General features: G+C 34.3%; 1 protein-coding gene across 1 annotated transcript; it reads right to left on the bottom strand.

Annotated features, from left to right (window-relative positions):
* Positions 1–4,185: 4,185 nt before the first annotated feature.
* Positions 4,186–26,576, bottom strand: LOC144351934 (BCAS3 microtubule associated cell migration factor-like). Its single transcript, XM_085491117.1, has 19 exons — positions 26,336–26,576; positions 25,061–25,179; positions 23,524–23,618; positions 23,280–23,419; positions 22,386–22,493; positions 21,620–21,773; positions 19,412–19,495; positions 18,953–19,162; positions 18,323–18,553; positions 17,565–17,658; positions 16,592–16,741; positions 15,924–16,211; positions 14,521–14,686; positions 12,032–12,105; positions 11,745–11,827; positions 10,953–11,140; positions 9,827–9,924; positions 8,491–8,670; positions 4,186–7,754 (listed from the first exon to the last, which is right to left on the bottom strand). Exons 1-19 carry the CDS (start codon positions 26,401–26,403, stop codon positions 7,591–7,593), a joined length of 2,694 nt encoding a protein of 897 aa, XP_085347243.1. The 5' UTR covers positions 26,404–26,576; the 3' UTR covers positions 4,186–7,590.
* Between the last annotated feature and the right edge of the window lie 15 nt (positions 26,577–26,591).

Genomic DNA, 26,591 nt, shown 5'->3' with positions numbered 1-26,591 from the left:
TAACGACATCATGTGGCATACATTCGTGTAACACATTTAATCACATCATGTGGCACACATTCATATAACACATTAACCACATCATGTGGCACACATTCATATAACACATTAACCACATCATGTGGCATACATTCATATAACACATTAACCATATCATATGGCATAATCTTTCTTTGTCACAATCTTTCGAAGGAATGTGTAGTTTATAAATAGGACTATTTTGTGATGAAAAGAAGGAACTAGTGATGAAAAGGTTAATAAAGCAATACAAGTTTATAAAACGCATCTTTACTACTTTAGCCAAATGGTTTAAAATTGACCAATCATGTAGCTTACAGTCATTTAACACATTGACTATATCATGTGGCATACATTCATGTAACACATTTAACCACATCATGTGGCATACATTCATATAACACATTAACCACATCATGTGGCATACATTCGTGTAACACATTTAACCACAACATGTGGCATACATTCGTGTAACACATTAACTATATCATATGGCATACATTCGTATAACAGATTAACCACACCATGCGGCATACATTCGTGTAACACATTAACCACATTATGTGGCATACATTCGTGTAACACATTAACCACATCATGTGGCATACATTCATGTAACACATTCAACCACACCATGTGGCACACATTCATATAACACATTAACCACACCATGTGGCACACATTCATATAACACATTAACCACATCATGTGGCACACATTCATATAACACATTAACCACTTCATGTGGCACACAATCACACAACACATTAACCACATCATGTGGCACACACCCATATAACACATTAACCACATCATGTGGCATACATCCATATAACACATTAACCACATCATGTGGCATACATTCGTGTAACATATTTAACCACATCATGTGGCATACATTCATATAACACATTATCCACATTATGTGGCACACATATAACACATTTAACCACATTGTGTGGCATACATTCGTGTAACGGCACACATATAACACATTTAACCACATTGTATGGCATACATTCGTGTAACACATTTAACCACATCATGTGGCATACACTCATATAACACATTAACCACATCATGTGGCATACATTCATATAACACATTTAACCACATTATGTGGCATACACTCGTGTAACACATTAACACATCATGTGGCATACATTCATATAACACATTAACCACATCATGTGACATACATCCGTGTAACACGTTAACCACATCATGTGGCATACATTCATGTAACACATTTAACCACATCATGTGGCATACATTTATATAACACATTAACCACATCATGTGGCACACATTTATACAACACATTAACCACATCATGTGGCATACATTCATATAATACATTAACCACATCATGTGGCATACATTCATGTAAAACATTAACCACATCATGTGGCATACATTCATATAACACATTAGCCACATCATGTGGCATACATTCATATAACACATTTAACCACATTATGTGGCATACATTCGTGTAACACATTAAGCACATCATGTGGCATACATTCGTGTAATACATTAACTATATCATATGGCATACATTCGTGTAACACATTAACCACATTATGTGGCATACATTCGTGTAACACATTAACCACATTATGTGGCATACATTCGTGTAACACATTTAACCACATCATGTGGCATACATTAGTGTAACACATTAACCACATCATGTGGCATACATTCATGTAACACATCGACCACATCATGTGGCAAAATCATGTAACACATTAACCACATCATGTGGCACACATTCATATAACACATTAACCACATCATGTGGCACACATTTATATAACACATTAACCACAACATGTGGCATACATCCATATAACACATTAACCACACCATGTGGCACACATTCATATAACACATTAACCACATCATGTGGCACACATTCATATAACACATTAACCACATCATGTGGCATACATTCATATAACACATTAAAAACATCATGTGGCATACAATCATGTAAAACATTTAACCACATCATGTGGCACACATTCATATAACACATTAACCACATCATGTGGCACACATTCATATAACACAATAACCACATCGTGTGGCATACATTCATATAACACATTAACCACATCATGTGGCATACATTCATATAACACAGTTAACCACATCATGTGGCATACATTCGTGTAACACATTTAATCACATCATGTGGCACACATTCGTGTAACACATTTAACCACATCATGTGGCACACATTCATATAACACATTAACCACATCATGTGGCATACGTTCATGTGTTATACATTAACCACATCATGTGGCATACACCCATGTAAAACATTAACCACATCATGTGGCATACATTCATGTAACACATTTAACATCATGTGGCATACATTCATATAACACATTAACCACATCATGTGGAACACATTCATATAACACATTATGTGGCATACATTCGTGTAACACATTTAACCACATCATGTGGCATACATTCATGTAACACATTTAACCACATTATGTGGCATACATTCGTGTAACACATTAACCACATCATGTGTCACATATTCACATAACACATTAACCACATCGTGTGGAACACATTCGTATAACACATTGACCACATCATGCAGCATACATTCATATAACACTTTTAACCACATTATGTGGCATACATTCGTACAACACATTTAACCACATCATGTGGCATACATTCGTGTAACACCTTAACCACATCGTGTGGCGTACATTCGTGTAGCACATTAACTATATCATATGGCATACATTCATGTAACACATTTAACCACACCATATGGCATACGTCCGTGTAACACATTAACCACATCATGTGGCATACATTCGTGTAACACATTAACCACATCGTGTGGCATACATTCGTGTAGCACATTAACTATATCATATGGCATACATTCATGTAACACATTTAACCACACCATATGGCATACGTCCGTGTAACACATTAACCACATCATGTGGCATACATTCGTGTAACACATTTAACCACATCATGTGGTATGCAGTATTAATAATAATTCATAGAACATAATTTAAATACTCCACACATTTGAGGAGACATATTTTGAGTGACATAAACTAAGTACGAGCTTATTATTCAAAACAGTATCTCAGTATCTTACTTGATTTTTTATTTTACATTTACAATGAACAATCAAATAAAACAGAGAAACCATATAAGCCTTGTCCATCTATTGAACTATGTTTCCTATCTGTGAATTAAATGGTGGTCATTGCACCGTGCATGTCTGACATTTTTGTTGATAAATATTGATTTGCCTTCTTGGCTCTTCTAATATAAATCACTAGTGAAAGATTTGATGCAACGTGAATTAATTATCGCTGATGATTCTTTTGATATCTTCCAATCACCAAAAGAATTACCTAATTAAAGCTTGATAATGTCTCAGTTTGTACTCATTGGTCTGCGGTCAAATTCACCATCTTTGTATATAATGAGATCCATATCTTGTGCATGCATAGCAATGACCACTGCCCTTTAATATCTAGCAAATCACATGGTTGTATCACATTAAAATGTCACGATTATATGGGATAAATATCATATGGTTGTATCACATTAAAATGTCACGATATATGGGATAAATATCACATGGTTGTATCACATTAAAATGTTATGATATATGAGATAAATATCACATGTTTTTTTATGGTGACAAAAATGCATGTGCATTTGATATGATGTCTGATGTAACTGTGAAGTTTGAGCTTGATCAGTCCAGGCAAGCAAATGTGGATTCGGAACTGCACATTTTGAAACAAAAGAACCTACAATCAGCCATTTTAAACCCAATTCAAAAAACAAAATGAAGTGCATGAATGTCCTATTATGATCAACACATGCACCAAGTTTGCACAGAATCCTTATTGGTCTTAAAATGGCTGCCAGACGGCCATCTTGAATCAGATCATGAAACAAATGCATGTGCATATGTCCAATATGATGTATGTGTAAAATTTGTACTTGTTCGATCCAGGCATGTCAGATATATAAAGCATAATTATGAATAACCAATATACTCAAGTAACCAAAGTCACAAACTGTTACACTATTGTGTACCATTACTCAATTAGTTGGACTGGCCTCATTTCTCAATAACGACAAATAATGTTTAAATGAATTGATTTATTCTCAGAACAAAAGCAGTGCTGCAGACATTGTTCAGATATCCAATGCAGCATGGGTTACAATCATAAGACATGCAAGATACATTCATAAATATTTTCTTAACATATTAAAACAACAAAAAATAGGTGAAATTTTCTAAATGAAGTAACTGGCATCAGTGTTCAAAGGGCGGCAGTCGTCGCGCTGCGTCCTGTTCGATATGGGACTCATTGTTACATTGTTTATTTACATAAATACGAACACGCGCTGCGCAACGACCACCACGCTTTAAAGGCAGTGTTGATGACAAAAATGTCACCTTTATAAATAACACAATAATTAGCATATGTAGCCATCACTGAAGTTATACAAACTGTACCGTATTTGTTCTATTAGTAGCCCATACGCTTACGTAAATGATAGATGTGTGTCTATAGTCAAAATAAGTCCATATTTTAATTATCCAGTGTACAACACATACAACTGTTAATTTAAATGAGTATCTTTTAGAGATGCGCTTTAAATGGAGCAAATACTATTTGAGTATTGCACTCTAAGAATATTTTATTGCGGGAATATTTGATGGTTGCACAAATAAATTTTAATTTTTAATGATATTCAGCAAGTGTGAAAACTGGCAATTGTTTCTGCTTCCCATTAGATTGTTTGTTTGAATTTTATTTGCCAAAGGGTTTGAATAGTGTTGTGGGATGTGTGGATTCACAAAGATTCAATCTCTGTATGAATTGCTTTGACATGCAGTAATTTATCACAACTGTGAATCATTAAATATTCCCTCCACAGTGCGTAACATCAAATAACTCACATACTACCGTAAAAACCCTCAAATAAGAGCCACTTTGTAACACTTTCATTTCTGGGTGGTGCTTATTTGAGGTAACATGTTGACAACTTTGTAGCCAGTGGCTCTTAAACCAGGGTCATCAAACTTTTTCATTGTGAAATAGGGAAGGGGATAGGCAAACACACACACAACCAAAACAGACAAGTAATTATTAATGATGTATCATTGCAATTAATTTATTCTGTAAAAATACTGTTATGGGAATAACAAAAGTCAAATAAATACGACGATTCGACGTTTCATCGACAATGTGTAGCAATGCCTGAAGTCACATTTCACTGACAATGCGTAGCGATGCCTGAAGTCTGATTTGGTAGCACTCTCAGTGTCTGACCCAACACTCGAATCACTTGTACTTCCGTTGTACAATTGTTTACCAAGTTTGGTACGGCAAACTTTTTTCTTGAAAACTGGGAATAACTTGCGTGGCTGTGGCGGGCGTGGTGGTTGATTTGGTGACGATATAAAATAGTTTCGGATAGAATTGATCTGACACGCAGCGACAGGAGAAGACATACTTGCAAAGCAAGCATGGAACGAATGAAAAAAATGATGCCCAATCACTTGTATTTATGGCAAAACAATAAATAAAAACACGTTTTTCTATAGATTTTTACAGCTTGGGTACTTGGGCATTGTTTTAATTGCGCTAAAAGTCTGACAGTACAGCTTTGGTTTATATTTCCTGTTTCATAATCAAGCCAGCTTATAATGATGTGTTAATGATATTCACGTACTTCACAGTCCACGCAAACAGGGTCAAACTATAGCCCCACCCCTATATAACCAAATACGAGACGATACCGAGAAAGTAACAATTACATGTATTAAAAATAATTTCCTGTGACCAATCGGAGAGACGAAATCATTCACGAAAGCCCAGGCCTGTTACAAGGCATTTTCTGATTGGTACAAGTTCAGATTATTTTCAATTCTCACAAATAGCTAATTTAAATATTTGGGTCAGGCGGGTCACGTAGACTTCACTTTGCTGTAAGACAAGTTGATCGCGCAAGTTTGTGGGACTAATCATACCATTCGACTTCGATTTTGATTATTTTCGGCACGAGAGTCCTCTCCAAACTAATGCCAGTTATTTTGTTACTTCCCTGAACATTTGGTCTTGAATCACCCCAAAACGAACGTCTCAAATGAAATGCAAAAAATAACCCAAAATCACGATCAGCAAGAGTGGGCTGCGTAATCATTACATTCTCACAGTCGGAGCTACGTCACGATCCCTCAAACGTTCCGGATTAACACCTCTGTTTTCCCCCACGCTAACCAAATTTCCCCCACGCTAAGGAAAAAATCTTTTGTTTTCTGCTGACTTCCTGTTCCGGTCCGTCTGTGAGAATGCATTTTCGATACCTCCGATTTTCCGATAAAGGCGTTCTAAAATCGTGACGTTCTTTACTTGGTTATAAAGACAACATTGACAATGAATATCTCAACGTGTCCTTCGGTGTTTCGGCAAAAAACATACTAGTAGTTACTACTGAATAGTTTGTGAATTGGTCGATTGTGTGTCAGAAATATAAAATGGACAAGTTGACAGTCACATTCACGCTCTCAGTGCATTTCTTTCGTCTATCATTCTTCCGTTCTCAATTACATAGGACATCAGGCAAGTTATGGGGATAATCTTTATTTGTCTCACACCTTATGTGGGGCAATAAACAATGCAGGGTGGAAGTGAGGCACGACAAGCTCGGTGTCTGCCAGATTGTAAACAACCTGGCGGCTGGCGCTTATTTCAGGGTTCTTATTGACAAAACCACTCAACTCTTGGTGGCTCTTAATGGAGGGTCAAATGTAACAAATTTTCACTGAGTGGCTCTTAATTGAGGGTGGCGCTTATTTGCGGGTTTTTACGGTAGTCCCATGACACCAATAGATAGGTGCAATGCCCTCAAAAATGAAACTTAGTAACTGGTATGCATTCCTAAATACATAAAGACAAAATAAAGCATATCAAAACCCTACCAACCTACAACTACGAAGTGTTTGCTGAGTTCATAGAAGTTCATATTAAGTTGCAACATATGATCATTGGCCCGCAGGTTAGGAGGTGATAAAGGGGGTGATAAATAGATGCAATAGGGTGACATAGGAATGCAGCTACAGTACAAAATGGTCATTGATACTTGTAGACATAGATAAGCTTATCTCAAGTGTTGCAAATACATGTAAAGGGTGGTGAGTGCATGTGATCTATCTTTCCTATCTAAATATCGCTACTAGTATATCATTTATTAGCCATTTTAATGCTTTTTAACACCTACTTGTCAACTCAATAGTTCACCTCAAATTTGCATCAATATATTTAGGGCGTAGAAAAGATTGCAGATAAATTTTTTAAAGTACATTCTAAGTGTAACTAAGTGGAAATCCTACATGAATACAGAAATATTGATTGCATTTTCTAGCAAAAGGTAGTACATGTATATCATTAAAGTTTTCAAAATAATATATCATGATGCACACACGCTACAATTGACTTGCGACAAACATTGACGTACCAAAAGTGCAGATGAAACTATTTATAGCGAGTCTGGTGAATTATTACTTGTATTTGATGGGAATACTAAAACATGGTCAATATTATGTGGTGTGGAGGCGGTCGCAAAGCGATGTGGTAATTCTTCTACTGAGTTGTTACTGCTACTGCTGTAGTTATCAACACAGTCATCAATGTCTTGTTGTCCTGCAAACAAACATATATATATATATCAGTCACAAAAAAGTTATCCAGTTTTTAACTACTCTGTAAAGGGGGGTAATTATTCACTGGGTTTTAATTTAGCTTATTTCGCTGACTGGAAAAATGCGCTAAATTAAAACACAGTGAATATGTAAAATTTAGCATAGAACACATTATCTAAATGACGAAACCGTGAATTTAAAACCCGCTGAATATGCCCGAAATGGTAAATCAGTGAAATTTAAACCCAGTGAAAATTAGTCATTTTACAGTATGTTAAATTGATCAATAGGAGGTTGGCAATAAAAAGGTTCAGGGGGGGGGGGGGGTTAAATAAAAATTCCTGAATGTCCAATACTCAGCTTCTAAATTAACAGATAATGGTTAACCAGTCAATTGGTTCTAATAACTGATAAAGCAAGGGTAATGGCAATAGCTTCTATAAAGATTAATATTTGAGACATTTGTCTGTATACAAAAAGATGCCAAGAGATAAGTAACATGTAATAAAGAAATGCATTGTTACAATTCCAAGGAGTAACAGGTTCCCCATTAAGGCTCGACAAAGTTAACACACTTTTGGCACTGTAATTTCCGCTAAAATTATTCCCAGTGACTGGTTATTTGAAAGTCTGAAGAAAAAACTTCAGGGAATACCAATGAGAATTACGTAAAATGATCACTGCTGAGACTCTAATTCAATCTTTTACATAAACACATGTGATAGGTGTCTGCTTACCTCCTGTAATGGTTGTAGAGTGTGGTGGTTCCTTGAGAGGGGATTCTAGCATAGCCTCAGCAAGTGTCTGTTTCAACTGTTCTTCAACCTGATCATTTGTGTGCATGCGAGCAGACTCTCTATCTGGCCAGCTGCTGCCTGCACACACTTCTAATAAAGTGGACGTCTGATCAAAACTACCTGCAAAAACAAATTCACACATTTAAACTTCATTCATGTGTGGTTGGATGTGAGTTCTTCAGACAAAATCGTAAAGTAAATTTTTTGTACGCAGAACCAATACATCACAAATAGTTGATACTATGCAAATTGCAAAATCTGTATAATTTTGGTTACTCAAATATTTTGCCAATCAACCTAAATTAAAGAAAATTTTATTTTTATGAACTTAAATATACAAATAAAAATATAACACCTGTTCTTTGACAAACTGTAATTATTTAGTTTTAATAATGCTGAAATTGCACATCCATGACGATGCAATCATGTCCTATCAGCACCTAAAAAACAATAATGCATGGTATATACTAAGCATAACCTGACTGTTAAAAAGTGTTATGTTGCTGTAACTAAACTATGGTCCAGTCTGTGAAATTGGAAGTATGATTTTTGTCGGTAATAGCGATGATTTTTTTTTCGTATTAGTTATTTTGAAGTATTAATAAATTATTGAAACTCCAGTTTGTTTTAGATGTTAAGGCTGAATGGGCAAATTTTGACACAGAAATTCTGTAATATGTATGGGGCCATAAATAACCAGTTTAATCAATTTTCACACAAAAAAAACTTTGTTGGGAAAAATTGTGTACAACCACACTAAATTTCCATATTAATTTAGCTCTGATTATCTTTCATATTTTCTTTTAATGGAAACAAGCTCAGAGGTTTAATTGTCTCAAAATTAGATTCAGACCCTTTGTCCAAAATGGAAACATGGGACATTTATAATTATTTGCAGTATCTGGAGTGTAAAAGTAGTAAATTCAAATAGAAAACATTTACGCCCTTTTTTGGAGAAGATTGAACAAAATTTTGAAAAAAAAAATAACAAAAGCTGTGAATGTAATTTTTACTATTAGCAGAGCATTTCAAATAAAATCATATACTGTTTGAATGGTGGTTAATTTTTTTATTTTTACTATAGACATACTGGTACATCTGAAATTTAGTCAAGTTCAATTCCTCTAATATATGTACAGCCTAGAGCATTTAATCCATGTTCAAAAGTAAGATCTGTGCTGTCATCAGATGACAGAATCAATTCAATGAAATCAAAATATTACATGTGTCATCAATGGGATATGAACGACAAGTATGTTGTCATGACAAAACATACCTGATCCAGCCTCTATCAATGTAGGCATTGAGGATGCTACAGCATCATTCGTCTTACTACTTGGTGTTGGCATTGGTTTAGAACGCACTGGATGAATTCTATAAAAAAAAGTAATTTCATTACATAGCCCAGTTAAGTTATCAAGTTTAGTAAAATTCAAACATGATCAAGGCATTTTTAATCCAATCGGAAAAACTAAATGATATGCATCAATGTCTCATAATTCTCAATGTATGTACCAGGTAAAAAAAAAAAAAAAAAACTGTCCAAGCACAACCAAGTTCCAGTAAAAATTCTTGATTTTGATGAATTTTAACAATAAAATGTCACCAGTTGCACATTTTGAATTTGATCTGTAAACTGATTTCACACAGAGCATAAACACCACTAAGTTCCCCAATCTTTGCCACAGGGCTTCATGTGTTGTCACTACTTTTACGCAAAACCAGTAATCGTAATCAAAATATTGCCACAGTTGTTTTTACTGTTTTTTTACTACAATATAGCATTGTAAACAATTTGCTGAGCTCTTGTAACAAGACATCTCAGCAATGGTTGTTCGATCACAAGAAAACATAACTTCTGAAAGTCAATGGTGTAGCGATATTTGGCTACAATGTAACTGTGTCCTCATTTAACCGGCTGCAATTTGTTGAGTTCATTCCAAGTGCATAACCCATTATCAAGACTCGCGCTACAAAGAACAATGTTTGCTTGTGGAGATGACCTCAAAAAGTAATGATGGCTAAAATGAATATTATCCCATGGCAATGGGGTTTGGTTCACCTCTTTATATAAGTTGTACATGTAATTTTTAAAATGACGTCATATACATAAAACAATCACAACAAACTAACAAGCAAAAGAAACAAAGACTAAAAAGCATGCAATAAATTGAGTTTCTATCTCTGTATTCTAATAGAACTGGACCCCCTCGACAGACCTAGTTGACCGATTTCATTGGCACCTGGGGGTGCTAATATGCCCGACATAGAGCTCAACTCAAGTCAATCTAATGCCTAGACATTGGTAAGGTAAACATGAATTATACACAATTTTTGTGTATTTTACAACTAGTGGGCCGAAAAAACAACACACACACATTGTTGGAAGAAGAAGTACATACCGAATACTTCGTATATCAAGTTCTTCATCATATATATCTGTATTTGCTGTTTCTGGACTTTGTGATAGCAATGCCGATGACTGAGATGACAATACTGTTGTAGACACTGGTGAGTTAAATGTCTTGAACTGGAACTGAGGCCCCATCCACAATCTTCTATGAGGACCAGCGTGTGTGACCATCTCAACCTAAGCAACCACATTAAATAAATCATACAAGTAATATCAGTTTCAGTAACCAACATAATAGAGCAAACTGCTATTCAAAAGAAATGTACATATTACAAATAAATATTTTTGCATACGTTGGTTAATCAATAGTGCCATTCCTAGATGCTGTAGTATCAGTATGATGTAAGTATTTAGTTACAAAAAACTTTGAGCAATTCATAACAGAGAGGTACGAATGTATGAATCAACATTTTACATGATTTATGATCTGATTGCAGAACAACAAAATCTGAATTATTTGATTTCCACGATTAAAGAAGTTTGTAACTGAAATTCAGAAAACACTATTTATATGCAATTGTGGCATTATGTATTTGTCAGATATTTTGCAAGGCTTGAATGAAGTAAGTATAGCATGTATTGAATATAACTGGTAGCCAAAAACTTCGGATTTCAAACAAAATGGTCTCAGATTAAAATGACAACTGATGATGTACATAAGTGAACTGTTGTGACTATCCTTTCATGAGTGATTGTGATAAAAAAATATTGAGGGAAACAATCAGTTTTATATGTACATCATTGACACCCAGTTCTCTCCTTGAAAACAATCCAATCATACCTCTGGTAGCCAATCCTCATCATCACCACGAAAGCCATCATCTAGGTCTGCCTCAAACTGGGCATCATCAGTCATATATAAATCTAAGTAGGATAAAAAAAAACAGATCAATAATGATGATAGACTGGGGTTCTATTTCAACTTATAATTGTAAAGTTATGTGTTAAACACAATAGCAGTTCAATCTTTTCTTAAGTTTTGCATGGATTATGAAAATACAGTACATTAGAAAAATATCAAATGACAGTTTGAATGACGTAATGTATTGTATATACTGGTATAAGTACCTGTATCTGGCTGTGGTGATATGAGTGGATTGTTCATTGCAAATGGCGGTCGGAATTCTAACCATGTCGGACTTCTGAAAATTCAAAATTTTAATTATTATCATGCTAATGCTCAACACATTAGACTGCTCCTGTTGCTAATATGTGAAAATTGAACAAATTAATATTTACATACAAAATGTTCATCACCTTATATATAACATTCACAAAATGAGTTAGGGGGTCACAACATTTACATAACAGCTAACAAGTTAGGGGGTTACAACATTGACATAACAGCTAACAAGTTAGGGGGTTACAACATTGGCATAACAGCTAACAAGTTAGGGGGTTACAACATTGACATAACAGCTAACAAGTTAGGGGGTTACAACATTGACATAACAGCTAACAAGTTAGGGGGTTACAACATTGACATAACAGCTAACAAGTTAGGGGGTTACAACATTGGCATAACAGCTAACAAGTTAGAGGGTTACAACATTGGCATAACAGCTAACAAGTTAGGGGGTTATAACATTGACATAACAGCTAACAAGTTAGAGGGTTACAACATTGGCATAACAGCTAACAAGTTAGGGGGTTACAACATTGACATAACAGCTAACAAGTTAGGGGGTTACAACATTGGCATAACAGCTAACAAGTTAGGAGGTTACAACATTGACATAACAGCTAACAAGTTAGGGGGTTACAACATTGGCATAACAACTAACAAGTTAGGGGGTTACAACATTGGCATAACAGCTAACAAGTTAGGGGGTTACAACATTGGCATAACAGCTAATAAGTTAGGGGGTTACAACATTGGCATAACAGCTAATTAGTTAGGGGGTTACAACATTGACATAACAGCTAACAAGTTAGGAGGTTACAACATTGACATAACAGCTAACAAGTTAGAGGGTTACAACATTGGCATAACAGCTAATAAGTTAGGGGGTTACAACATTGGCATAACAGCTAATTAGTTAGGGGGTTACAACATTGACATAACAGCTAACAAGTTAGGGGGTTACAACATTGACATAACAGCTAACAAGTTAGGGGGTTACAACATTGGCATAACAGCTAATAAGTTAGGGGGTTACAACATTGGCATAACAGCTAACAAGTTAGAGGGTTACAACATTGACATAACAGCTAACAAGTTAGGGGGTTACAACATTGGCATAACAGCTAATAAGTTAGGGGGTTACAACATTGGCATAACAGCTAACAAGTTAGGGGGTTACAACATTGGCATAACAGCTAATAAGTTAGGGGGTTACAACATTGGCATACAGCTAATTAGTTAGGGGGTTACAACATTGACATAACAGCTAACAAGTTAGGGGTTACAACATTGGCATAACAGCTAATAAGTTAGGGGGTTACAACATTGGCATAACAGCTAACAAGTTAGAGGGTTACAACATTGACATAACAGCTAATAAGTTAGGGGGTTACAACATTGACATAACAGCTAACAAGTTAGGGGGTTACAACATTGGCATAACAGCTAATAAGTTAGGGGTTACAACATTGGCATAACAGCTAACAAGTTAGGGGGTTACAACATTGACATAACAGCTAATAAGTTAGGGGGTTACAACATTGACATAACAGCTAACAAGTTAGGGGGTTACAACATTGACATAACAGCTAACAAGTTAGAGGGTTACAACATTGACATAACAGCTAACAAGTTAGGGGGTTACAACATTGGCATAACAGCTAATAAGTTAGGGGGTTACAACATTGACATAACAGCTAATAAGTTAGGGGGTTACAACATTGGCATAACAGCTAACAAGTTCGGGGGTTACAACATTGACATAACAGCTAATAAGTTAGGGGGTTACAACATTGACATAACAGCTAACAAGTTAGGGGGTTACAACATTGGCATAACAGCTAATTAGTTAGGGGGTTACAACATTGACATAACAGCTAACAAGTTAGGGGGTTACAACATTGACATAACAGCTAACAAGTTAGGGGGTTACAACATTGGCATAACAGCTAATAAGTTAGGGGGTTACAACATTGGCATAACAGCTAACAAGTTAGAGGGTTACAACATTGACATAACAGCTAACAAGTTAGGGGGTTACAACATTGGCATAACAGCTAATAAGTTGGGGGGTTACAACATTGGCATAACAGAGAAGTGTGAATAAATTCTCAATTGCGCCAGGGTTTGATTCCCACGTATCAAACAAAGCAATAGAATCAACGCAAAACTGATGTACCATTCTCAGAGATAAAAACAACCTGTGAACCAATCAAGATACGACAACATGGCTACAAGACTGGTATCATATCGGTTACCATTAAAGTATCAAGTATTTGTTTTCTATATTTTTCAGAAAACAATTTTTTAGATGCAATACAAGATGATCTGCTTTATCAGGTACCCTACATAAACAAAGATCATGGAGTGATTCTCAATGTTTTTACACCATTCATTGATAGCATTCTAATACAATCAAGGATTAGACACTTACCTCTGTAGTATCCAATGTAGTTTGGGAATTGTTGTAACCTCTAGTACTGCTTCATCAGTTTTCTTACCAGATCCACTGACACCATGTGCATCTAACATATACTCTATCAGTTTACCATGGCAACCCATTATATACAAGGAATCAACACTGGATACTTTGGATTGGTCTACCAGTGAATGGAAAAAAAATAATACAGCAGTTGGGGAAAAAATTTGAACACTTGGTAAGTAGGGTATTGGCTTGGTAGGGTATAAAGCATTATAACTTTTATTCATTTATTTTTAGCTATTACCCGGTAGTTATTTGCGGGGATATTGTTTTTTAAATTCTGGATGTCAACAATAGAAAATGATCTACAACTCAAAGATATGACAAATGAGCAAAAATATTTGGTAAACTCTCAGCGCAGATCATGTTATCATTAAAACAAGCAATGTGATTGAGCACTTTTGTTACAGAAGAAGATTTTTGAGAGGGCTTCTGACATCAGACAAATTTTGTGAGCAAATAAAAGTAACTAAACTATATTTTAATTAGAAAATAATAATAATAATAACAGAAAGATGATATTAACAAAATAAAAAAAAAAATGCCCACACAAAGATGTTATTTTATTCAGATTGGGCAATGTGGAAGAGCGCCCTCAATCATAGAGATGAAAAAATATGAATGTATTATATCACATGATATAAAATAGTTTCCAGCCTATAAAATAGTCTTACAGAAGAACGCCCTCAATGATGAATATCCCGGTAAGTAAATTGTGTAGAAGGTTGCTGTTTTAGGTGCAGTAGCTATGAATTTAAAACCCTTTTCATGAATGTATGCTCGAAAACCTTTTCTTCAAAATATTTTACCCCACTTAGTCTATATGTATGGTGTACACTTGTTTAACCATACAATTTTTAATGAAATTACACACAAGAGAAATACAAGATCAAAACCAATAAAAATGTTTAGTGTCAAACAATAGAACAGTGTTATCAAGTAGCACTTCATACAGGAAGGCATATTGGGCTTAAGTAATTTTTAATCCAATTCTTAGTTCTTTTTGTGTTTCATACTTTATTGCATTGTAACTAACATATGTACGTACTCCTAATAGAAGAGAAAAATAGCAATCTTATTTGATGCATAATAGATTATTCTCATTAAGCAAAGTTTAATTAATAAATAACCTTGGGGTGGAGCTATTCAAATTTTAGAGACTAGGCTATATGGTTTGGAGTTGCAGTTTGCAGGCTTAGGAGGTTCTGCTATATGTTTCTGAGTCATGTAGTTTTCATGCTAGGACACACTCTTTCATTGAAACATCTTAAATCATGTACTGTAGTAGTTAATCTCTCATACACATCATGTTCCCAACTTCATATGTAATTAAATAATGTTTGCCGAGCACACACCTGACTTTTCTCTGACTTTAGGACTGCTAGTGAAGACAGAAGCTCTTGAAGGTGAGAAATACGCAGCAACAGGGAAGTAACTTGCATGATCCGTGGTTGTGGATTGAGAACTGGACGTGTTGTGTTTGGCCGATGATGAACCAGTCATAGTAACAAGTGGATTCATCTGTTTTATCTGAGCCAACGGTGTTTGTGTAATTGGATGAGGATACGGTGGTAACCTAGGGTTACCATACTGGACTATACTTCCAACGGATACTGTGTGTATGTGATCATCACTATGGACACCTGAAAACAAGCAACTTTTAGCCATTAGCAAACTATGATAATTGTACTAATTGTACTACAAGCAACTAATAATATTTGTACTGGTCATCAACACTTTTTTATGAATTAATCAGGAGTAGATGTAGAAGTTATTTTTTAATACATGTTCACTCCTCTAAATTACATCCGACTTGTGTAAATCAACCAATCAGAGTAAGCCTTAGTAAGAAAGGCTTTGTCACTCTAGATAGGAATCTGTGAAACAAGTTCTGGTATGTTGCTGATCATACAAGATCTGAATTAATTTGCACAGTGACAGTGACTAGTATTGAACTAAAAATAATATAACAATATAACAACAGAGAGACAGGTTTGATAAAGAGTAAGATCTAGTGACTTACCGGAAGAGGTGGGACTGCTGGATAGCTTATGTAATGGACTGCAGCTGCTTGGATGCTGTACTGTGATATCTTCTAAACCAGCACTTTTATGAAATCTACTTTCTTTATTGACAACTTTGACAGATGTATGTGTACGCACTCCAACTGATCCTATTGTGGTCAGACAAATGAGTAGATCAACTATGAGTATGTTCTCACAATGCAGTAAAGTGAGAAGGCATTTCAGGGTTTTGAGTCTGATAAATAAAACATTGCATATCACCCCCAACATTGTTACGTATTAAGTGTTTCTTTCAATGTACTTGAACTGATCAATTTATCTTGAAAGCCATTATTAATGAACCTTGTCATAAACACAATCATACATATATCACCATATTAAATAAATGTGAATTTGGAATACAGAATGATTATGTAATATTGTCAAGATGGCAGACTTGTTTGAAAACAGTTCATAGCACTAATTTCCACCATCTTTCTCATTCCTGGGATTCATGCACCAAGTGGTTGGATCAGGAACATGTATAAAATTAACGTTTTTATTTTTATGCCTACATTGCGCTATCTTCTAACAACCTCACATTATTCCTTGAACTTGAACTGCCATTATATCATGTCATAAATTTTCACATCACAATTATAATTTGTGGTAGGATCATGAATGTAATCCCCTACTACGTTGAAAACATCCTTTTTCCAAGGAATAACATGTTTGTATATATCCAACTGTTTTATTAAATTTAGTTTATTTTATTTAATCAATAACCAGAATAAAAAAAAACTTCAATTTGTGAATAGAAATTTGACAAAAATGGAAGAGTACTCAGTTAGATTAATTTTAGTACCGGTGGGGTCGAATCTCCTTAAGTTTTGCTAACTTCAACTCATGCGACAACCTTGTTCATTGCCATCTAAGTTTAATTATTATGCAAGACCAAAGTTGAGCACCTAAGCTAGTGATTAGAATACTAACCTCCATATGGTGTTATAGGAAATACATGTGTGGTACCTCTCAGTGTACTGACACAAACCCAACGACTGTCCAATGAGAAAACTATATCTTGTACCTATAATCAAACAAACAATACAGGTGAGTATACAAGCAAATTTACTTTGAAATGCATTCCTACTTTGTATAATCTGTAGAAAACCTCTCACTGACCCTGTAAGCATCATAAGTGTTTAAAATTTTGTAAATTTCATGAAAATCTTATTTAATAGAATAAAATCTAATTTAGAAGTATCTCCTAAAAAAGAGTAAAGTATGTTTGATTTGATGATTAAATACCACAACCTTCATATTTCAGGAATTGTTGCCATAGAAACTTATTTTATCCCATTTCATCGTGATCACAATAATCAGTGGGAGGTGTTCTGCATATAATACAAAGAAAGAATGCAACCACCATGTTTCACTCATGTTACAATCGAATTTAATGGTGATCTAATGAAAGGTGTACATTACTAATGCTGATGGTCAACTACATGTAAATTGCAAACACTAAAAATATTCAAAGTGGCTAACATTATCAATAGTATTACAAGAATACACTAATATTATAAAAACAATTTTGTAACAATTAATTAAAAATCATCTGCATGTGATGCCAGTTTTAATGATTGCAGTAAAATGAATTATATAAAAACAAAAGTTCTAAAAATGTAACTCTAGGGGGCAGTATAACAAACTCGAACACATATCAGATAAATGTATTATGTGTTTGTTTTTACCTTTGCACTAGTGTCTCCTCTGTGCAGTATATATAAATGATGAACAGCAGCCTGACTGGGCTGCCATGGATGTGGGAAAACACGGAATACATGAAAACTATGTCCTGTAGAGCCAGCAGTCACAAGCAGCGCACCAGATGGATCAAACTGCATTGCTGATATAGATTCATTTAGATGTGCTGGAAAGTGAGCGATAATACCATCTCCACTGCTTTCTTCATTCATATCCAACTAGTATTAGAATATACATAGAATTATAATCAGTGTGACAGAACAAATAATATCGAGGGACCATGATACAAAGCCTTTATTTTCTTAGCTAGTACTTTATCATCGCATCAGCCGCAACATCATTTGTAAAAACAAATCACTGATGACCCAAAATTAACTATATAAATAACAATATCAGCTAGGGAAGCCTGTTAGAAAGAGTGGAAATTAAATAGCAGTGAAACAAGGAATGAATGAAATCATGCAAAACTACATGTACATGAATTTGAATTTTGTTGCGATGTGAACCAATCAGAAATAGCCACAACACAGTCTGGACATAACTACCGGTATGTATAAACTAGACATGGAAATATTTTGCACACAGAGGAACAAATATTACAGGATATGATAACTTACCTCTCCTTCCATTATACTCGTATCAATAATAGTCACTACACCGGGTATTTTATCATACTGACTGTTTATATTGACAGCAGACGTAGCGGCATTTACATTGGTGTTGTTAGTTTGTGATGACGCATTAATCCACGTACTACTACGTTGATCTTTACCTGTAGCTAAGCGTCCTACGGTCTCACCAAATATAGACAGTCCTTTAGTGATTGTCTACCAGAAAATCAAAACAAATACACATAAAATATATAGGGAAGTTTAAGTTGCTATTAGTCGACAATTTCCTGTAAGCAAACATAAAAATTTTAAACACATTGTACATGCAGTATGGGACAATTATGAGCACAACATGGCACAACATAATGTACTGCTCAACTGACTTGAATGAAACATCACTACCACATGTATACAAGAACAGACTATGTTCATTCCCAAAGCATTAGATACAAAAGATGGCATTACCTTAGCGGCACTGATGACAGTAGCCGCATAAGAATGGATTCCATCACCACTCATACCACCCCCACTTTGATGCACAGAAATTAACTGCAAAGATAAAGACACAGATCAAGTGAATTAGTGTCCGGAACAGCAACGATCTGAAAGCAAAACACGGTCCGCAACAATGACTTGAAAGATACAGTGTAATGCCAATAAAATATATATAAATATATATGTAAACAAGCCATGCATGACACAGTCCCTGTTAGTTATCAAATTTATAATATATAGTTTTGCTTATAGTAATATAGTTGGAATATAACCATATATGGAATATGATTATTTAACATTAAAATGATTGACATTTGTATCTGATCGCCAAACAAGTACTTGTCCATATTTAGAGATATTGCTCTGGAACAGCATTCAAAATCAGCCATTTTGAATACATGTATATATATATATAACGTGATGTATAACGAATATATAAAATTTGAATATAATCAGTCAAAGCATTCAAGAGATATGGCTCTAGAAGCCCAATCATTAAAACAAAATGGCCACCAGTCAGCCATTTTGAATCCAATCTGAAAAATAAAATGACGTGAATCAGGAAACCGTAATGTCTAATGTATGTTATAAGTTTGAACAAAATCCATCCATAAATGCCAGAAATGCTTGATATTTGATGATTTTTTAGCACAAAAATGACCACCATTCAGCCATTTTGAATAGGATCGTCAAACCAATATATCTGTTTGTCTATGACATGATGTATAATGAATATTTAAAATTTGAATATAATCAGTCAAAACAAGTAGGAGATATGGGTCTAGAAGCCCATTCATTAAAACAAAATGGCCGCCAGACAGCCATTTTGAATCCGATCTGAAAAATAAATGATGTGCATCAGGAACCTGTAATGTCTAATATATGTACCAAGTTTGAACGAAATCCATCCATAAATCCCAGAAATGCTTGATATTTGATGATTTTTTAGCACAAAAATGGCCACCATTCAGCCATTTTGAATAGGATCGTCAAACCAATATATCTGTTTGTCTATGACATGATGTATAATGAATATTTAAAATTTGAATATAATCAGTCAAAACAAGGAGGAGATATGGGTCTAGAAGCCCATTCATTAAAACAAAATGGCCGCCAGACAGCCATTTTGAATCCGATCTGAAAAATAAATGATGTGCATCAGGAACCTGTAATGTCTAATATATGTACCAAGTTTGAACGAAATCTATCCATAAATCCCAGAAATGCTTGATATTTGATGATTTTTTAACACAAAAATGGCCACCATTTGGCCATTTTGAATAGGATCGTCAAACCAATATATCTGTCTATCTATGACATGATGTATAATGAATATTTAAAATTTGAACATAATCAGTGAAAGCAAATCAGAGATATGGCACAAGAACCACATTCATTAAAACAAAATGGCCGCCAGTCTTTTGAATCTTATCTGAAAAACTAAATTATTTGCATCAAGGTTCCATAATGTCTAATGTATAAATCAAGTTTGAACAAAATCCATTTGTAAACAGCCGAGAAATGCTTGATTTTTAGGATTTTTTAGCACAAAAATGGCCACCATTCGGCCATCTTGAATCCGATCGTGCAACAAAACGACACGTATTTGTATAATATCATGTATGATGCATGTGTGAAGTTTGATTGTGATTGGTCCAGGCATTTCTAAGATACAGGTCCGGACGCGCGCACGGACGCACACACGGACACACGGAGGTCAAAACATAAGTCCCCGTTTTCAAACTGCGTCCGAACGGGGACTAATAACACTAACAAATTCAGCAGACCATACAATGAATTGGAATTATCATATTTGCTAGATTCAAGTGCATCTCAAATATAAACACATATAAACCACATATGCATTTATTTTGATAATTATAATATGACTTATTTTTCTCGTAAACATACCATTGTCATTTACATAAGTTTATGCGCTACTAATGGAGAAAATATGGTAGATATAATAAAATAATAGAACTGGCAAAGTACCGGTATATCTATAAATGATTCAATAATAGAGAAGACAATTGTACACAGTTTTATTATTTTTTTTTATTCCAATATTTTTATGTTAATAATATTATAATAAATTACTGTATTTTTTTTTTATATTTCATGTATAAGACTTTAATGTATTTACAATCCTAATAGAGATACAAAGAATATTGTAAATACCTTTTTGTCTGCGTACGCCAACCATCTTGTGCCAAGCGCTAATGGGTTCAAGTTTGGAGTGGATGCTGGATAACAGCTGACAATGCAGAATTTGTTTTGGAAGGTACAACTGTCAAAGACGGCTACTTTTTCTTGTAAAGCTACAACCAAAGAACTGTAACAGTAGAGAAAGGCACCATTTCAGGGACATGAGGTGTATGTAATGCTTTAATCTGTGACTAATGTTCAGGGATGATACAATTTGTCATGGTTCGTGACTAAACAGTTTACAGTTTAACCAATATTAACATTGAAATCACTATCATCATGCATAGAATTTTTTGATTTTTTACACAAGTGTTGTATACGTCATGTGGAAGCCATAGCGAACATGATATGGCGTACAAAAAATGAATTGGTTTACTCTATTCACACAATAAAAGAAATCAAACCTACCAGAAAAAATTACATTCATTCATTTTTTGTTTGAACTTATAGCAGCCCTTGTGTGTATACATTCAAATAATAGTTATACATCATTAGGAACAGCACAGATGTTTTTGAAATTTTATGAATGACTTCTTTATTTGAAAAAAAAATCACATTCGCATTACATAACCTTACATCAAATACAACAACAATTTTGCATTATAGTATCGGTATCATGATGCAGTCTCTATTGACAAACTTTGATGTTTTTGATGTTGTTATCTTTGCAATTATTTATTATTTATGTTGGTATTTATGAAGTTATTGATACTATTGAGTGTAAAAATATCATACTCACTGCTTATTACACAAAATATCCACAACTGGTGATTTGAAAGTTATACTATGAACTTGATCTCCAGTCTTTAATGACACAACACTCACAGAACAAAATGGACGAGATATTCTGCAGTATTAAAAAAAAGAAATTTTAAATTGTTCATACCATGGTTCCCTGTGAGATAATTTAAACGCACCTATACCTAAGAAACATTAGAATCAAACTGCAAAAATATGCAACAACTGTAATATTGGATTAAACATGCCATTGTCAATGACAAGTCTCTGTCCAGTTTTTAGTAACTGTCAACATTAGTATCAAATAATTATTTACACTCATGTGACAGACATGATACAAAATGGAGCTAGTCTGAACAGAGACTAATAACATGTTGCTATGTGAAATATTAATGAACTATTTTAGTCAAGCATAGTGAATGCCTAATGGTATTATCGGCTCACACAGTATGATTTTCTGCTGCAATTTTGTTAACAATATATATAAAGGTCAATCAGGGTGGAATTATTCTATTTTGTGTCTTATGGTTGCATGATGCATCTGTATAATGTATAGTAAGGGATTCACCTTTAGATTGCTCTGGGAGGGAGGGAAGATATGATATGATATAAAAACTGGGCAAATTAATTTTTCCTCCACATACTTTGTTTTTTTCAAGGTGAAATTGGTGTCAAATTTTGTGTTGTTTTTTTCTATCAAATATGTGTGGTGTTTCTGTCATTTAACTTAATTAAGGATTTTTTTGAAAAATTTTCCAGGCAGATTTGTTTTCCACCCTCCCAAGTTTCTAAATGGTCAATCCCTCATCGGAATTTTGACAAAAGTTCTACTGGGACAATGGCATTCTTTTGTACGATTCTCTGAACAGGAAGTGACCAAAAGAGGGTTACATACCCAGCGCCATCACATACTGCCAGCAGTGGTCTTCTCTCATGTAGAGGATCAGTCTTGTCTTGTTCTATAGATGGTAATAATTTAGCTATACGAATTGGTCCCTGTCGCATTGATAACAATTCTTGTGCTTCCCCACTTATCTGAAAGAGATGTACATAGCCATGGTTTTCACATTTTTTCAAGTACAAACTGTCATAATCAAAGTATCATACATGTTTATTGCATTATTACAAAACATACTTACAGGTATGGTCCATATCTGTAAACCATTGGTATAACCCAATAACAATAACAATGGGGGATCAACGCTGTCTGCTTCTATGTAATCATAACTATTCCCTGTAATTACAAGTTAGATTTTGACATCATGAATGAACCACATAGAAAAACTGCTAGATCTCTCAAACAAAGATGAACTTGCACATGCAGTATGTATACATATTTATTGTTACACAACTGTATGGTAAGAGGGCACTGTATGATAAAGTATATAACAACAAATTCTGGAAGGATAGAATGTTACATCACAAAGCAACACTTTTTTCCCTACGCTCTCTTCATTCCAGTTACTGTTTTATAGATTGTGGTTTTCAGATACTTTGCTACTTTCATGCTGCAATTCATAGTTTTAATAAATTATGATATTTTGTTTGAAGTTACAAGAACATTAGTTTGACAATTTTTCAAAGGACACTCCCTTTTTTCGTTAAAGAAACAGCAGTCATGAATAAAGAACTCCTCATCTTAAATGTTACACATTTTTGGCAATATCTACATTTAGCCTGTATTTTAGGGGTTTTCCTCTGTTCTAATTCAATTTCCAGATTGTGATCACTTAGACAAAACTTTGATAGCATTTTAAGCAAATTAAAATCATGTATTTCAGACAGGTATTTTGTTTGTTTGAAATAATTTATATGTTCATAATATATTACCATTGTTTTCATCATCAGGACTGTTATTAGGTCGTTCTTTCCATAACTGAATGTATTCGTCAGTTAATTTTTTTTACTACCTTTAAGAGTTTAGTAACGCTATTTGTGTTATGGCAATTGTTTTACATTAATGTAATTGTAATGCATACAGGTTTTTAATATAATAATTCAGGAAAAATGTTAAGAAATTCCTGGTAGTGTTGTCACGCATCTTTTAGCATGGCGGTTTTATGCAAATAAGCCATCATGCTGACCAAAATTCACGGGGAGAACACTGCATATCTAGAGAACATAGAGGGCAGTGCATATATTATTAAGGATTTATAAGGGTAAGCATGCATGGTGATATGAAATGAAAATCTCACAGGAAGGAAACTCTTACAATTTGTTAGCGTTTGAAAGCAATCTTGTTCCTTGTGTGTTAATCGAACATAAACGAGCATGATTATAATTACATTCAAAGGAAGTAGATTGCATGTACTGCAGTATACAATTTGCAAATAGGCAAGGATGCTGCCAAAAAAACAACAGTCTGAGATGAACATGAATCAGTTCCTTCACTGATTTGCATTAGGATTGTCAGAAATTTAGTTTTCTCTCGCACTTTTATGACCATATTACAATTTGTGCAACTTTTTTTAATATGTAGGAGATCTCTGTCACATGTCAAACCAATGAATACTGTAAAATACTATTTTCGCTGAAAGGATGATTGCGTGAAAATAAAATCCAGCTAATATACTTTTCAGCGAAAATTTAATTCCAGCGAAAATAAAGTATTCCACAGTACTCTAATCTTATAAATCCTTACATATATTACAGGTTAATAATTATCTGACTTCTTACCGCTGCTGAGAATGTGTTCAAATCGTATCCACACTATTTGTTCTTTATCGTCTTTATGTTGAGTTGCTGCATATGCATCATGTAAGAAGTCAACCACACTGGCCATGTACGACTTGTCACTGGCAAAGACAAATAAAACCGCATTTATGATCAGAGAATATTAAATGATATCACATGACTATGGCTGTATATCATTCACATTTGTAACGCTTAGTGTGACATATCATTAGTTTATATGGTACGGTAAATGTCACAATTATCATTTTAAAAATTTGCGCATATTCATACTGTATGCCAAAAAAAAAATTCATGCATCGATACCGTTTTTACTGTAATGATAAATGAATTTCAGACTCTGGATAACAATGTTACTCAAGTGATGCAATGACACTTGCATGTCATAATATCACAGAAAATTTGTTTCAAATAGATATTGACAGAAGGGTAATACTTCGCCGATTATCGATAACTGTCGACATAACTGCAAATAAAAAATGCTTTATTTAACTGTTCAGAAAATTTACATTTCTAATTTGAAAATATATGAAAATACAATAAGGTTTTAATAATAATAAAATATAAAACAAGATAACTGATGAGGTAATAGAAAATTAATTTGTTTAAATATGCATCCACTGACACACTCAGACTTACGAGTCTAGTTATGATTTGTCTGTCTTTTTGGCATCATGTCATCACTTGTTGATAGAGCTGGTTGCTACTTGTGGTGTCAAGGACTGTGTTATTCCTCACAATAAGTTTCTTGATAATACAGCCCTGACGTTGGGGCGATAACCTCATAAAATCAAGGGCATTGATTTGCTATTGTCTACTTAGTGCATGTACTCATGGTGACACAGGCGACGAATTAGGTAAACGAAGTCAACCACGAATGCAACAATTAATCAAGGCAAAATCTATTGCATTATTTACTCATATATTTAAATCTTATATAATTTATGCAGACAATTCAACAAATTGCATATCCACAATTTTAATTTACTACAGTTCTGTTAAAGCAGTGTTCATTTGTTGTCACGTGAATGACGACATCTACATTCATCAAATGCATTTGTGTTTCAATGAAATATTAGATTTTTAATTTAATAAATTAATGAATGTAAGAGTGCAGAAGATAAATAACAACATGTGAAATTAAACATGACTGCAGCCTCGATGTCGCCATAACCATATAGCTAGATGTCTAAGCATCTAAAATAAATATTCTCACAAATGCAAGTCGCAACAAAATTTTTTTGTTTTGTGTTGCCATACCTGGTGGGTTGAGGACGAACAAGCACCCCAGCACATTTTGATAGTCTTTTCGGAGAGTCAGTTGCCATTTTGCTGCAGTCTTGTTTTTTAAGCTCTCTCTGCTATCTTTTACGAACCACGGCAAAATAGACCGAGCTCGAAAATTACATTTATGGGATTTCTTTGCTAAATGCAATGTCGATCGCCATCTCGTAACTCATTCGATTTTTTTTCAGCTGAAGGCTAAATCCTGACGTCACGCAATGTTGTTGTTTAT

The sequence above is a fragment of the Saccoglossus kowalevskii genome, chromosome 16 (genome assembly GCF_978046115.1).
Source record: "Saccoglossus kowalevskii chromosome 16, keSacKowa6.1, whole genome shotgun sequence".
In the NCBI taxonomy this organism is placed as follows: Eukaryota; Metazoa; Hemichordata; class Enteropneusta; family Harrimaniidae; genus Saccoglossus; species Saccoglossus kowalevskii.
This window is presented reverse-complemented; position numbering and strand designations above follow the sequence as displayed.